Source organism: Microcaecilia unicolor, chromosome 6, assembly GCF_901765095.1.
Source record: "Microcaecilia unicolor chromosome 6, aMicUni1.1, whole genome shotgun sequence".
Classification (NCBI taxonomy): Eukaryota; Metazoa; Chordata; class Amphibia; order Gymnophiona; family Siphonopidae; genus Microcaecilia; species Microcaecilia unicolor.
Genome location: NC_044036.1, coordinates 138,270,377 through 138,285,888, shown reverse-complemented (window position 1 = coordinate 138,285,888; position 15,512 = coordinate 138,270,377). Strand labels below are relative to the sequence as shown.

General features: G+C 43.1%; 1 protein-coding gene across 5 annotated transcripts in view; it reads left to right on the top strand.

Moving 5' to 3' along the window:
• COL7A1 (collagen type VII alpha 1 chain) overlaps window positions 1-15,512 on the top strand; it is a 260,266-nt gene that overhangs the window by 201,327 nt on the left and 43,427 nt on the right. For all 5 annotated transcript variants that reach the window (XM_030206399.1, XM_030206395.1, XM_030206397.1 and 2 more), the window contains 13 exons: window positions 1,247-1,291; window positions 1,794-1,829; window positions 2,868-2,927; window positions 3,380-3,505; window positions 3,799-3,870; window positions 5,424-5,459; window positions 7,633-7,692; window positions 9,239-9,283; window positions 9,375-9,410; window positions 12,012-12,047; window positions 12,482-12,538; window positions 14,152-14,223; window positions 14,954-15,025. In XM_030206399.1, coding sequence (XP_030062259.1) covers window positions 1,247-1,291; window positions 1,794-1,829; window positions 2,868-2,927; window positions 3,380-3,505; window positions 3,799-3,870; window positions 5,424-5,459; window positions 7,633-7,692; window positions 9,239-9,283; window positions 9,375-9,410; window positions 12,012-12,047; window positions 12,482-12,538; window positions 14,152-14,223; window positions 14,954-15,025 — 753 coding nt within the window. The remainder of the gene's footprint in view (window positions 1-1,246; window positions 1,292-1,793; window positions 1,830-2,867; window positions 2,928-3,379; window positions 3,506-3,798; window positions 3,871-5,423; window positions 5,460-7,632; window positions 7,693-9,238; window positions 9,284-9,374; window positions 9,411-12,011; window positions 12,048-12,481; window positions 12,539-14,151; window positions 14,224-14,953; window positions 15,026-15,512) is intronic.

Below are 15,512 nucleotides of genomic sequence, written 5' to 3'. Positions count from 1 at the left end.
GTGCTTTCTCATCACCTGGTTTGTGAGTCTGCACAAAAATGCTGTATCCTGTGCAGCTGGGGATTCTGCGCAAATTCTGTGCCGCGCAATCACACAGAATTCCGGCAGGCAAAAACTGTGCAAATTTAACTGATCACCTCTACATTTATAGACCTCCCCCCCCAGAGCACAGTGTTAGCTAGACACGAGATGGTTTGTATATCCCATTATAATTCAAGAAAGAGATGGAGGAGGAAGAGGAGGCTACTGACAGTGGATGAAAAATTAGTGCCATATGCCAATCAATAAGAACTAGTACTACTACTACTTTCTATAGTGCTACTAGGCATATGCAGCACTGTATACTATGTACAGGTACTTTCTCTGTCCCTGGTGGGCTCACAATCTTAGGTGGTTTTTGTATCTGGGCCAATGGAGAATCAAGTGATTTGCCCAGGGTCGTAAGGAGCTGCAGTGGGAATTGAACCCAGTTTCCCAGGATCAAAGTCCACTGCACTAACCACTAGGCTACTCCTCCACTAGTGACATTCCATGCAGAATCTCCATTAGTACCAACAGTCCATGTAGAATCTCAAATAGGGAAATGGGACTTGATATACTGTCTTTCTGTAGTTTTTGCAACTATATTCAAAGCAGTTTACATAGTATATACAGGTACTTATTTGTACCTGGGGCAATGAATTTACTTGCCCAGAGTCACAAGGAGCTGCAGTGGGAATCAAACCCATCTCCCCAGGATCAATGTTCACTGCACTAACCACTAGGCTACTCCTCTACTAGTGACATTCCATATAGAATCTCCATTAGTAGCAACAGAATCTCCAATAGTACCAACATTCCCTGTAGAATCTCAAATAGGAAAATGGGACTAGTTTACATAGTATATACAGGTACTTATTTGTACCTGGGGCAATGAAGTGACTTGCCCAGGGTCAGCAGGAGCTGCAGTGGGAATTGAACCCATTTCCCCAGGATCTCAGCTCACTGCACTAACCATTAGGCTACTCCTCCACTCCAGGAAAATGTTTGTGTTCTTCCACTGCCAAATTGCAGTGTACTATCTTCCAGGGCTGAAGTTCGTACCTTCACTTCCAATGTGATACCTGCAATTGCTTTGAAAGGGTGTAGAGATGGGTAGAGGTAGGGGGGAGAAAAAAAAGGTTATATGTGTGCTGTGAAGATGGAGCTGTAATCTTCTCTCTTTTTTAGCAGTTCTCTGTGACAGTTGTTTTTCCCTGCTTTGTAGGGGGATGTTGGACGAGTTGGTCTGCCAGGAGATCCTGGAGAAGATGTAAGTGACCAGGAAGGCAGCAGAATCCATGGAATTTAGGTTTTGCTAGAAACACTTGCAGTGCATTTCTCAGATCTATTTAATTTTGCCTCTTTGAAATGTTTACCCAGGATCTACTTTTCAGACAATAGTTACTGACAGATTTAAGCATAGCTATCTATGAGCTTCCATGTCTTCCGTTGTTACAACTGCTTATCATTTCTATAGTACTGCCAGATGTACATAACATTACACAATTTAAATTTGTGTCTAATAGACTTTCCCACTGAATCCCCTTCTCCTACCTCAAACCCCAGCCAATCAGGTTTAAGAACTCACTACATATAACCAGTTAACTATCTGGACATTCAGCACCAGTATCTGGGAATGATCCAGTGCTGAATAACTGAGTGTAAAGAGCCTGTGGTGGCTGAAGTTTGAAAATAAACACTGAGCACTTCGGGTTGAATATACACCTGTGTATATTTTTTCATTTTTCTAGTTCTATTTTTGATCTTCTTAGGGTACAAAAGGACCACCTGGAGCCAAGGGTGATAAAGTAAGTGCAGACTGTGGACAAACACATCTGGAATGTAAACATGTCACACCGGGACAGATGTGCTAACATGGGAAAACTCATTAGGACAACTGGCTGTTCCTTTTCATGTTTGTTTAACATCACCCCCTCCCAAATTGGGCTAGTTAATTGGTGGGAGGTCTATTTGCTTCCTTCTTCTTGCTTGCTTGAATTTTGACAAAGAAGGTGACCATTGTATTAAGTTAATTACCTGTTTGTTACTTTTTATAAAATGTAGAAAATCTGCACTCTGTTCCATGCTGGCCTTCACAATATAGTTTCTCCCTTCCAAATTCTCTATCCCAAGTTATTAGTAACTAGGTCTCATTGCATAAACTGGGACCTGTGCTATAATAGCACGAGTTAGTGTTAAAATAATCCATCTTAACAGTAGCCCATATTGATAACTTCTCCTCTTAGTGTGAAGAGTTTGTCTGGCTACCAGAGCTGATATTGTGATGTCATAATGCCTCATTCCATCAATAAGAGCCAACCTCATCAGAGATGTCACAATGGTTTGATTGTCCTAAACTTGGCTCATTTTTATCATATATAGCAGTGATTTCAATTTCTAGAGATATTTATTTATTCTTTAATTAAGTGAGCTATCATTAAGATGGGTTATTTTCTTATTATTTATTAGTAACTAGGTCTTATTACTTAAATGAGACCTGTGCTAAAATAGCCCATCTTACCATTATCCCACATTGATAACTTCCCCTTCATTAAATAACACAAAAACCCTTCAACTTCCTTTTCTTCTTCTGAAAAGTTACTGAGTTGAGTAGGTGCAGATCTTTAAATGATTCATTGAACAGTCAGAGTTTCTTTCTTCATATCCAACTTTCCCAGTAAGCATGAATGCTATTAGTCAATCAGCCCTTTCCCGCTACAATTTGAAATTTTCTGCATCCAGTGGCCCGCGTTTCTAAATTGCTCCATGCGCTGTATTTTAGAAAACTATGTATGTACAAGCTCTGTAGCATAATGCACAATTTGCTTTTCATCTCACACACCCAGGGTGAAACAGGTGTTGGATTACAGGGCCCCCCAGGACAGATGGGACCCCAGGGTCTGAAGGTAAATATCTTTAGCAATATTATGTTAAGAATTAAAGTTGAAATCTATGTATCCTTTGTGAACTCTTCTTGAATTAAAAACAATTGCTGAAAACTATTTTGTATTTTGCATGTTAGATACCCTAAAAAGGAAGGGATAGCAAAGTATATATATATATATATATATATATATATATATATATATATATATATATATATATATCATGTAGTATATAAACTGAGAAAGTTGGAGATTAAACCTTATTGTGGATGCATATGTGAAAAGAGGTAGGACAGAAGGGGAACTGCAGGAATTACAGAGAAAGATGAGATTAGGAAAAAAGAAGCTCAGAAGAAAGCAAGTATTTTAAACACGGATTTTTGCTTGGTGTTCACACTGAAAGGTATTAATTTTATCGTTTATTACTGTAGCATTTCCAAAGAATGAACCTTTTCTTTTTATCTCAATTTAAGGGTGATTCCGGTTTACCTGGTGTACCTGGGCCACCTGGTCTTCCTGGTCATGTAGGCACCCCTGGGGTGCCAGGCCTCAGAGGAGAAAATGGACTGCAGGGCCCCCCAGGACCACCAGGAGAAAGGGTAAAAGAGACAGCTTTTCAGCATTGTTTTCACACATTGGTTTCACACATGTTTTCAGAACTTAGCACAGAAGGTCATTTTCAGTCATATTGTACCATTAATGGATTGTAGGGTTCTGGCATAGCAATCTCGATTACCCTGTGGCAGGAAGGTGTAAGAATGTATGTGTGCTGTTATTAATAGAGTTATATGAGCATGTGTACAATCTTCTTTTACAGTATTATTCGCTCAATGCAAACACATGTATTCAGTACAATTATTAAGTAATGATATGATTAATTATTTCTTGAAAGGGCTTGATTGGTATTCAAGGAAGAGAAGGAAACCCAGGAGCACAAGGTTTGCCTGGTTCCACTGGACCAGTGGTAAGTCTTGCACAGATGTACGTTATAATTTGAATATTACATAAACTTAATAGGGATGCGCAGGAAGTGCACTTAGCATAGGGGACAAGGACAGAAATTGTCATCTCTTTGTTTGTTGTGTCAGCACCAGTGGCATAGCAAGGGTGGGGCGGTGGGGGCGGTCCACCCCAGGTGCACACTGCTGGGGGGGGGGGGGTGTCGGCTCCGCTGGTTCCCTGCTCCCTCTGCCCTGGAACAGGTTACTTCCTGTTCTGGGGCAGAGGGAACAAGGAACCAGCAGAACCGACACCCCCCCAGCGCCGTGCACACGGCAGGCAAGAATGCACTCGGGGGGGGGGGGGTTTGGGTGATGCGCCGAGGGGGGGTGTAATGCTGCACCTGGGGGGGTGCGCAGTGGCGAACTGCCCCGGGTGGCAGTCGCCCTCGCTACGCCACTGGTCAGCACAAAACAATCACATCTCACTCTAGTCTATATTCAGCCAGTGGCAGTCAGCAATTTTTATAATTAGACCCTGAATGTTCAGTGCCATCATTGACTACCTGGGGCATGACCAGATATATTGTGGCCGTGGGTACTTATGCAGCTCCCGGCTGTTATTCATCTGGGACCCCGCATAAGGAGATCTGTCATGTCCACCACCCTCTCCCCCAGGTTCCAGTCCCCCTAAACCTCCTGCCCCCATAATCCTTTATAGACTATGCTATCAGGCAATGTGCAATAGAATTACCCTGCACTTGTGTTTGGGGTTCCAGGTTAGCAGACCCACAATTTGGTCTCCCTTCTTATCTTACCTGAACCCTCATCAGCAGCTATTCTCTGCATCCATACGTTTTCCTTATCCTGGGCTGTTCTCTGCTCTTTCTGTAATTTTAGGGGCCTTTTTACCAAGCTGTGGGGAAAAAGGGCTCTACGCTGGCGGTAGGGGCCATTTTTACCATGCGCCAGGGCCATTTTTACTGCAGCAGGCCACAAGGCCATGCGACGAGGAGCCCTTACCACCCCCCACTGAGGTGGTGATAAGGGCTCCCGCGCTAACCCAGCAGTAACCAGGCAGTGCGAGGCAATGCCCAATTTTCGCTGGGTTATCGCCGTGCAAGCCATTTCCAGGGGTTTTCTTTTTCCCCCCCAGAAATGCCACATACTCAGGGCAGGACTACTGCCGGCAGCCACGTTGGGCTGGCAGTAGTCTCAAAAGAGCAAGCGGTAAGCCCGCATTGGGCTAACCGCTGCTCTTTAAAAGGGCCCATTAGTTACCCACCTTCATTTGTTGCATGAAAGCGCTGCCTCTGCTGGACAGACGGTTCTGTGTATTAACCAAAAAAAAATATATTCAAATTGCAGTACATATTATGGCATAGTATGCTGCTTCCAATGTTAACACTTCAATTCTTCTTTGGGCAGCAGAGAGTTATGAATATTTGATCCTTAGAATTCTGCTTCAATTTGTAAACTGTTTTTTGCGGGTAACACTAGGAATAGAGATGAACATGGCACATTCTACTGTGTACGTTTCATTCATTCAATATGTTTGCATCCTCTCATTCATTTATAGGGTTCTCAAGGTCTTGCAGGCTCAAAGGGTGATAAGGTAGGAGTGTTCAATCACTGAAGCATCTTCACCTTTGAAAAACTTGTTTCCGGTAGCTTTGTGCTTTAAGGTAGAGCAGCACTGAAAACGAAAAATAATTCAGTCCGCATCTTGCACAACCAGCTCTAGATAAACCAGCCTCTTCTCGATATCCTGTCCTGGTAGAATTAAGGCTGCAAAAATAGAAAACAAAAATCATCCAAAAGTTTCATCATAAAAACTGGGAGGAGAAGTGGCCTGATGGTTAAAAGCACTGGACTGGTGTAGGCAGGGCTTTTTTTTTTGAGGGGGTACTTGGGGGTACTGAGTACTGGCACCTTTTTCATTGTCTGCTAAAATTGACTCATGGTCCCCAAGTTATAATGAAAGAGCTCAGGCTCAACACACCGATTCTGCCTTTTCATAGATTCTGTGACTGGTTGCAGGGGGCCTGGTTATTGTGGGGTGGGTCCCTCAGTGATCACCCTACCCCTGAAGGGTGGCCTGGCATTTGAGTACCGGCACCTTTTTTGCTAGAAAACACACAATGGGCGTAGGTGCAGAATCTCCGGGTAGTCCTTGCTGGCCCAAACTGCCAAACAAAAACTGCCCAGGGAGTTTTCCTTCAAGCATCAGCCTGGAAGTTCATAGCAGCAAATTAGAGGGTTGAAAAATTGCCACCTACATCTCTACCTAAGCCTTTGGTATCTACTTGAAAATATGAGGTCCATATGCAGTATGATAGTTAAGTTGAGCTGCTGAATATACCCAAGTTTACTTTAACTGGATAAATGATCTGATTCACATGCTAAGTAAAGCCACTAATTGCTCTCTAACTAACCAGATAACATTTGCTAAGCCAGTGAGGTCTACGGTGCAAGGGGGGGGGGGGGGGGCATTTTGAATACTCAAGATCTTTCTGGGTAACTTTCCAGCTTATTTTTGAAAGAGATGGCTCCATCTTCCAATACAAATCGTGAGATGGCCAGCCATCTCCTGAAGCCGGCCAAATCGGTATAATGGAAAGCCGATTTTGGCCATCTCCAACTGCTTTCCGTCGCAAAGCCGGCCAAACTTCAAGGGGGCGTTTCGGCAGGGTAGTGAAGGCGGGACGGGGCGTGGTTTCGAGATGGCCAGCTTTGCCTGATAATGGGAAAAAGATGGCCAGCTCTGACAAGCATTTCGCCAGCTTCACTTGGTCCATTTATTTTCAGGACCAAGTCTCAAAAAATTGTCCCAATTGACCAGATGACCACCGGAGGGAATCGGGGATCACCTCCCCTTACTCCCCCAGTGGTCACCAACCCCCTTCCACCCAAAAATAAAACCTTTTTTGCCAGCCTCTATGCCAGCATGAAATGTCATACCCAGCTCCCTGACAGCAGTATGCAAGTCCCTGGAGCAGTTTTTAGTGGGTGCAGTGCACTTCAGGCAGGTGGACCCAGGACATCTCCCCCTACCTGTTACACTTGTGGTGGTAAATGGGAGCCCTCCAACCCCCCCCCCCCCAACCCACTGTACCTACATCTAGGTGCCCTCCTTCACCCATAAGGGCTATGGTAATGGTGTAGAGTTGTAGAGAGTGGGATTTGGGGGGCTCAGCACCCAAGGTAAGGGAGCTATGCACCTGGGAGCTATTTTAATTTTTTTCTTTACATTTTTAGAAGTGTCCCCTAGGATGCCTTGTTGGTGTCCTGGCATGTGAGGGGGACCAGTGCACTACAAATGCTGGCTCCTCCCATGACCAAATGCCTTGGATTTGGCAGGGTTTGAGATGGCTGGCATTAGTTTCCATTATGGGTGAAAACCGATGCCAGCCATCTCAAACCCTGCCATCTTTGACATTTGGCCGGCCCCAACCGTATTATCGAAACAAAAGATGGCCGGCCATCTTTTTCAATAATACGGTTCGGGACCGCTTTTTGCGGTTACCTAACACATTTTTTTAATATTGACTCCCCTCCCCCCCCCCCCCCCCCCCCAGACATTATCTTAATCTGACTTTCCTATCAATGATACTTTCTTACAATTATGTTTACAACTGCTATAATAGTGTAGAAAGAATACATACACTGATTGCCAAAACTAATAATATTCTCCATTTTTGGATGAAGACAGTATAACTTCTAATCAGAGGGACAGGTATTGCTTCAGTTGTAATAAGAACATCTCCATATCTCTCTCTCTCATTTAGGGTGATGTAGGAGTTGGCCAACCAGGTCCAAGAGGAGAGAGAGGGGACCCAGGACCAAGAGTATGTAGCAATTTCAAGTGATATACACAGCAGAGGGTAAATTCAACAGGGCTGAATGTGAATAAGGATATCCAGATAAGTTATCCAGGATACTTATGCAAATGTTCTGTCGATTTATCTATATAAGTTGGATCGCTTAGGACTACTGTTTATGGTCCTCTGCTACAAATAAATTTATCTAGGGAGCAGATGAACAACACTGCCTTCTGGATAAATGTAGGCCCCACCCTCAGAATGTCCCTGACTCCATCTCATTGTGGACAGATACATTTTGGATGGTCATCAAATTATATGTCCAAAAATTATCCATTTTATTGCCTGGAAAATTTAAAGAAAATCACTTATAAGGTTAACAGTCAAAGTTCTCTAAATGTGTTTCCCCATTACAGTTCCTTCCCGTTCTCTTCCTTTACTTTTTCTTTTCCATCCCATTCATTCTTTGTCATATTTTGTCTTTATTCCTTGTTATCACTTTCATTTTTGCTTCTTTTCTCATCTCCTAGCTTATTTCTTCTTAATCTCTTCTTGTTAAGACTCTCATAGCCTTATTACTGTAAAGTCATGATATCTTAGAGTATAACCTTGGCACACCAGTCACTCCTGGAGTCTCTATTATTTTTCTGAAGTCTCTTTTATTTGAATAAATCACAGATAATTTACTCACAGACAGATGTTCAGAAGTGCTGCTCCAGGGCACAGGGACTCCTTAATCTGAGAGCTGTTGGAGGTGGAGATCTGAGGAGAAGTAGCTTTATTGCAGGGGAGAAAGATAGTTGAACAAGTAGAAGTGGTTCAAAGCTGGGTGACTGGAATGTGCGATATCTCATTAGGGAGGAAATATTTTAAAGGTAAAAACCAAGTTCGTTGCAGGGAGTTTCAGCAGGACAAAGCTGTCTGGGCCAAGATGGTGAATGCCTCATGGCTGAAGGGACAAAGGGGTGTTGAGGCTTCACACAGGCTTAGGGAGGAGCAGATAGAGACCAATGGGGACAGAGCCTGCCACCGGGTGGCAAGGGAGGTGCTAGAGGACAGCCCTGGAAGGAAAGGTCATACCTGGCTGACCTCCCAGGACAGAGATCATAAGAATAACCAGGAAATGATAGCAGGAAGACAAGAGACAAGCTTGGCAGAGAGAGAGAAAGGAGGTCTGGGCAGCCTCACAACCAGTGGTAACAGTTCTTATACAGCCAAGCAAGTGTGGTTGCATTGCTTGTGAACTACATTACACACAATGCCTTGCTCACATATCTTTGCAGAGGAAACTGCTACTACTACTACTTAACATTTCTAGAGCGCTACTAGGGTTACGCAGCGCTGTACAATTTAACAAAGAGAGACAGTCCCTGCTCAAAGAGCTTACAATCTAATAGACTGCAGCAGTGAAAGTCCTTAGAAAAGAGATTAACAGTAAAAGCATTACACACATTTTAGTATCACGTTATACTAGTGCAAAGCTGTAAGAGGACAGAACACTTCTATATGGGCTTCTTGTTTTCCTTCCCTTCACAACCTGTCTCAGGCATTTCCTCTCTGTTCTTGATGTCAGGGTGAAGATGGACGTCCCGGATTGGAAGGAGATCGTGGACTACCCGTAAGTAATAGTCCTCACTCTCACCTCTGCATCTGATGGACAGGGAAACAGACTATATTAACATCTGTGGTGTTTTGTTGTTTGGCTTCAGGGGCCTCTAGGGAATCGAGGCGAGCGTGGTGACAAAGTAAGTGCTATGACTGTGCTATCTCCATATTCTCTATATCTCTTGGACTTTACCCAGTCGTAATCCTTAAGAAATAATTACTGAATCCAGATACAGCTTAAACAGTAAAACAATTTATATAGGCATGTGGACAGGAGAGAGCTGGTATTCATAGATGTGTAACCCCTTTGGTTTTGTATGTGAGCTAGGCAGCTGCCTAGTCACTGCCCAGGATGATGGGAAGAAGGGCACACACAGAATTTATTTGGTGGGGCCAGGGCCAGGGCTAACCTTAAGAATTCAATAGGGCCACACTTCAGCTTTTGCCTGCATCAAAGACAAAATTAACATAATCTGTAAAAACAAACAAACATAAAAATCAGTGTTTTTAAGTCTCCTTTACAAATAGTCTCATTTGTTCATTAATATATTCATATATACATAAAACATATAACAAAACACTTTCACTGCTCTTTCTGAAATTAATCTGAAATTTTTATTCCTAAAAATTATTTATTTTATTTATTTATTTATTGCATTTGTATCCCACATTTTCCCACCTATTTGCGGGCTCAGTGTGGCTTACAATACATTGTGAATGATGGAAATACAATTTGTTACAGTACGATTATGGGTTACATTGTGAAGAGTTATGGGAAGACAAAGTCGAAGTCAAAACATCATTAGGGAATAGAACAATGGAATGTAACAATGGGGAAATGATAGGGCGATAAACAATAGCAAGAGAACATTAGGGTATAACAATTTTATCTGTGGGTAGAGTTTTAAGTGTGGTGAAAATAACGAAATTATAATGAATTCTCTGTTACCCTTTTGCTTAAACAAAATCTTTCCGCCAAAATTAAAAAGTGAGATCATTACATACCAATTAATCTGCAGAGTATCTGTAAGAAGGTCACCCCAGGAGAGGATTTTCTGCTTTCCAAAGAAAATGTATGCTTTGAGGGCAGACTCTGTGCTTTTATTGAAAGAAAGATACATTTTGAAACAAAAAATAAACTTTGTAGAAGTTACATAGGAAGCTGTTACTAATAGTTTGTAATTCCACAAGGTTATAAGGGCATGTGAGTGTGACCTGGAGGTTGGCTACAGGATTTGAAAGACAAGCAGTTGCAGTGCAAAATCAAAGGAAACTTTATTGGTAGAAAATAATAATTAAAGAAATACAGTCTGATCCCCTGTCACAGACTCTTTCCAACTCTGGTCAGCAATAACAGTCATGGAAAATGAAGGCATTCCTTTACCTTTGCAGTCTTCTGTCCTTTTCATGCAAACCTCTGCACTAGGCAGTGGCATTCCTAGGGGGGCTGACACCCGGGGCGGATCGCCGATGCGCCTCCCCCCCAGATGCAGCGTGAACCCCCACCCCCCCCCGGGTGCACGCCGCTGGGGGGGGGGGGGGTGCCGCGTACGCCTGTCCTTCCTTCGTTCCATGCTCCCTCTGCCCCAGAACAGGTTACTTCCTGTTCCGGGGCAGAGGGAGCATGGAACGAAGGAAGGATAGGTGCACATGGCACCCACCACCTCCCCCTAGGAACGCCACTGGCACTAGGGCTACTCCTTGCTTCCCTGGGACTCCCCCGCAGGTACTGCAGCCCAGCCAACACTTAGGGAGAATTCCTTCACTTGGAGCCTCCCTCTAGGAGACCTCTGAATTTGGGATGTCTCTCCTGGAGACCTCTCGCCTCAGGGCCTGACCGGTTCTACACTCTCTCAGGGCATGTAACCTTCCTTCCCTCTGAGTCCCACCCTTCAACATCATGTATAGTATTTATCAAATGGGATTCCCCTATCCAGTATAATTATGCCTTAGAAAAAATATGGTTCATGGACTGAAGCTATGACCTGTATCATTAATTACCATGTATTATTTCCTTGTAGATTTAAAAACTTTCTCTAATTCTATTGGAAAGTCATATAATTATCACATGGAGGAAAGAATAAATGGTCTCAGCTAATAGTGATGCTGTCCCATTTTTAGGCCAGGTCTAGGGTGTCTCAGGCTCAGGGGACAAGGAATATTGTACCACTAAGGCTTTTTTTTCCTATTTTACATATATGAGGAAATACCTTCATGAATCAGGCCCACAGTTTTTAGTACAGACAGAACAAGTATTTGGAGTCAATGAAAGTTACCTAAGGAGAAAATAACTTTTGTGACTGTCCTTTTATTCTCAATTTGTAACAACTTTATAGTTTTTAAATTTCTCTTAGGTATGACGTGCCCAGTCTAAGATTCCTATCCAATTTTAACTTACAGTTTTCTGAACGTTACGTATCTGCAATCTTCTATGCAAAGCAAAAATTAGGCTTCCTGTCTCTTTGAAACATTGGGGGCACTAACTGGATTTTAAAATCTTCTAGTCAGGTTAATTTATTTGAATGAAATGATTCCTGGCTTAGAATCCAATAACTGTGCAGTGCTGCTAACAATCCCAGCCTTCTACAGTAGCAATGTCTATGTCAATCTATACAATCACTACACCATCTTCTGCTACAACCATCCCATGCTAGAAGAATTCTTGGTTGGTACTATTTTGATATGTTCTATCCTCAATATTGCACCAGGATATCTCTCAGCTACTTTTTCTTATCAAACAGGGTGACTCTGGGCCCGTAGGACAGAAAGGAGACAAGGTAAGCTCCGATTTTCACAAGGATTTTTATTAATCCATGGCGATCGAGCTTCACAAAAGCAAAATCATAGGTGTCATTTGGGATGGGCATGGTGGGGAGGGGGGGGGCAGAACCTCCTCCTCTCCAAATCTTACTGGTAATAAGGCTGAATTGATATCCCCTCCCCCCCTGCCAATATGACTTTATCCTTTGCTACCCAAAGGTAGGGTTACCATATGCCCAGATTTCCATGGATATGTCCTCCTTTTCATTTGTGTATCTGTAGATATGTTGGGTTCAATCACTGTCTCTCCAATTTACTGCTTATGCTCCTCTTAACACTTGCATTGTATCCCCAGCATGAAATGTGTCTTTGTTGATATTTCATTTCTTTATGAGACTGCAAATGCAAAGAACTCTTACCTGCAACTTGTAACACTCTTGGTGTTTTGCAGGGTGAAACAGTAACAGTAGAAGGACCTGCAGGAGCTAAAGGGAACAAGGGAGAACCCGTAAGATCCAAATAATGCTATGGTTAAGCAACTGTACCAGAGTCGTAGGGTGTGAATGTTCATTATAGACTAGCTTGTGGTGAAACTGCTGCTAAACACCTCACAAGCCCAGGATTTTATCTCATAAAGATGTTCTAGAACATTTGTTTAATTTGCAGTGTAAAATGGATGAAGAGAGAAGTGTGTGGATGGGGGCTGTCCAGACACCGCTGTGGGATTTTCATATCTATTACTGGGGACAAAACCAGGTCATAGAAGTGGAATCCTGAGGCTTCCGTTCAGTCTTTACTTCTTACCCTTCATTTTACTCATTTAAAAATATCTCTATTAGCAAAACAGGTGATGCATACAATCACAGAAACAGAAAAAAAAATGTAGGTAGATAAGGACCATGTGGCCTATCCAGTCTGCCCACCCATGACATCTACTCTCCCTATCACTCCCTTAGAGATCCTATGGACTTGTCCCAAGCTTGCTTGGATTCAGTAGTCAATCAAAAAAAATAATCAGAAGACAAACAAAAGCAGTTACCATTTTTAAATCTTTCCCACTCTGACCTGAAGTTAATCAAAACAATGTAACCAGTATCACAAGTTTAGCACTTAGGTAGAATTCTGGCAGTTACGCATGTAGCTTAGAGGCTAACAATTTTGGTTTCAGCTTCAGCGCCTAAACCAACCCAAAATCCACGTTTTAGCTTGCAACCAAAACATTTTTTCTGGCCCGTGGGATTTCCTCCTATCTTCACCCCTCCCTTGAATATAAGAAGTCCCCCAGACCCACCCATAGACTGTCGGCACCACCCTCCCAATCCCACCTGTATGCCACCGCCACTGCCCCTGGGCCTACCTTATTGCCCTGGTGGTCTAGTGGCACGTTGGGGCAGGAGGGATCTCAAGTCACTCCTACCCAGCCCTTGTTTCCAGTCAAAATGGTTGCCATAACTTGCAGCAGCAGTCTCACGAGATCGCCACTGGAGGATGCGACAGCCATTTTGAGACTGGAGCCAGCACAGGCAGGAGTGATCTATGGGTGGGCCCAGGGGAGGGACAGTACAGCAGCCTACATGTAGGCTCGGGGGGGGGGGGTGGAGGAAAGAAGGAAGGAAGTGGGAGCGAAAGCTCCTGGAGTTCTTGGGGAAGGCAGCAGCAGAAGCAGTAAGAGCATGGGGGCTGCTCCCAGTTTCAGCTTCAGCCACAGATTCAGTTTTGGTCGCAATCTAATTTAGGTGCACAGATACATGACTAAATACCAATGTTCTAACCATTTACACATGTCATCGTCAAAGTCAATATTACTCTTGTTAACCGCTAAATTCCATAACAAGGTTTTGTGTGGGGTACAACAAGCAATACAATCAAAGAAATAATAATACGTAACATAGTTCCAACTCAAAATAATAATCATCCTTCCTAATACATAAGACAAAGAAGATCTATCTAGTGAAACGGCAAAGTTTTAACCATCTTCCAAAACATGGAATGAGTACGTAAATTTTAGCACCTGTGTTATAGAATTGTCCTCTATGTGCTTAAATACGTTTTGCGAATCCAGCCGTAGAAACAGAATTTAAAATTGTGAGAACTTCTATCTCTGCCTTTTTTGCCCTTTAGGGTGATCGTGGCTTGAAAGGATCAGAAGGTGACAAAGGAGATAAAGGAGACCAAGGCATTCATGGAGAAAAGGTACGAGGTCACAACTGAGTCTTCAGATAGGAAGAGGGAAGGAAGGGTGACAGGAAGGACATAGTATGGATTCCTGCAAACACACCACACTGAGATGAGGATCAACCAAGCCGGGATATAAGATTAGAATCATAGATTCACAGAATATGGCTTAGGCCATCGAAACAGACTCATCAAGAGAAGGAAAAGTAACAAGGAGCATATATCTTAATTAGGGCTTATATGGCAGCTTGAGCCTCCTAGCAGTAGTACTGCAAGACTACCTCTAGGTGTCACCAAGGCCATTTTGAACTTGGTGCCAGCAGGAGTGACTAGGGATCAATCACTCCTGCCCTATATCTGTGGACCACCACTGATCTCTTAGGTAGGCCCAGGCCAACTTTTACTGCACCTTAGTAATTACTCCCCTAAACCTTATAGTTCAGCAGCAGTGAGAAGAGTGGCAGACTTTTGAAATGTATGTCAAGGAGTAGTCATTTTTCTTAGATGACATTAGCACAGAAAATATTTTAATAGTTAATGAGAACAATAGATCTCTGTAAGGCAGCAGTTCCCAGACCTCTCCTGCGGGACCCTCAGCCAGTCAGGTTTTCAAGATATCCACAATGGATATGCATGGAAGAAATCTGTATGCAGGAATTGTATTTCTGATTATTTATGACAATGTTTGGAAGAACTCTCTGTGCCTCTTCCATTACATCAAATGATCATTTGTTGTCTGGTTACTCAGGGAGTGAAAGGAGAACAGGGGGAAAATGGCTCCTCAGGCTTCCCAGGGGCCCGTGGTCCTGGGGGTCAGAAGGTAAGAATGATATATATATATCCATTCACTGCCATAAAAATGCATTTTGGCCCCTCTTCTACATAAATTTTCAATGGATCTAGGAGGTAGTCATTGAGGTGTCTATATATTGCTAGGAGTAAGATTATTCAATTGACAGTGTAAAGTAAGGCTGTGGTGGTGGTGGTCCCATGGATCTTAGCTCTTTCATATAATTGGGGGTCTCATGGCTTGTCAGTCCTGCACCTAACTCAACATTGGGATGCATTTTCAACAGCAGGAACAATTCTTCTCTCACAACAGGTAGCTTCAGCCACGGAAAAAATGGGCAGTCCCAGGATGAGGGGAAGATTTAGCTCCTTGATGGTGATTTTCAGCACGAGGTGGTTAAATTTAGCCTTTGGTCCATAGAACCCAAACGTCAGCCCTAATCTGGACAGACACATTTTGAACTGCCCAGATTTTGTCTCATTTTGAACTTCACCTATGTGCATCTGAAAATGAACTT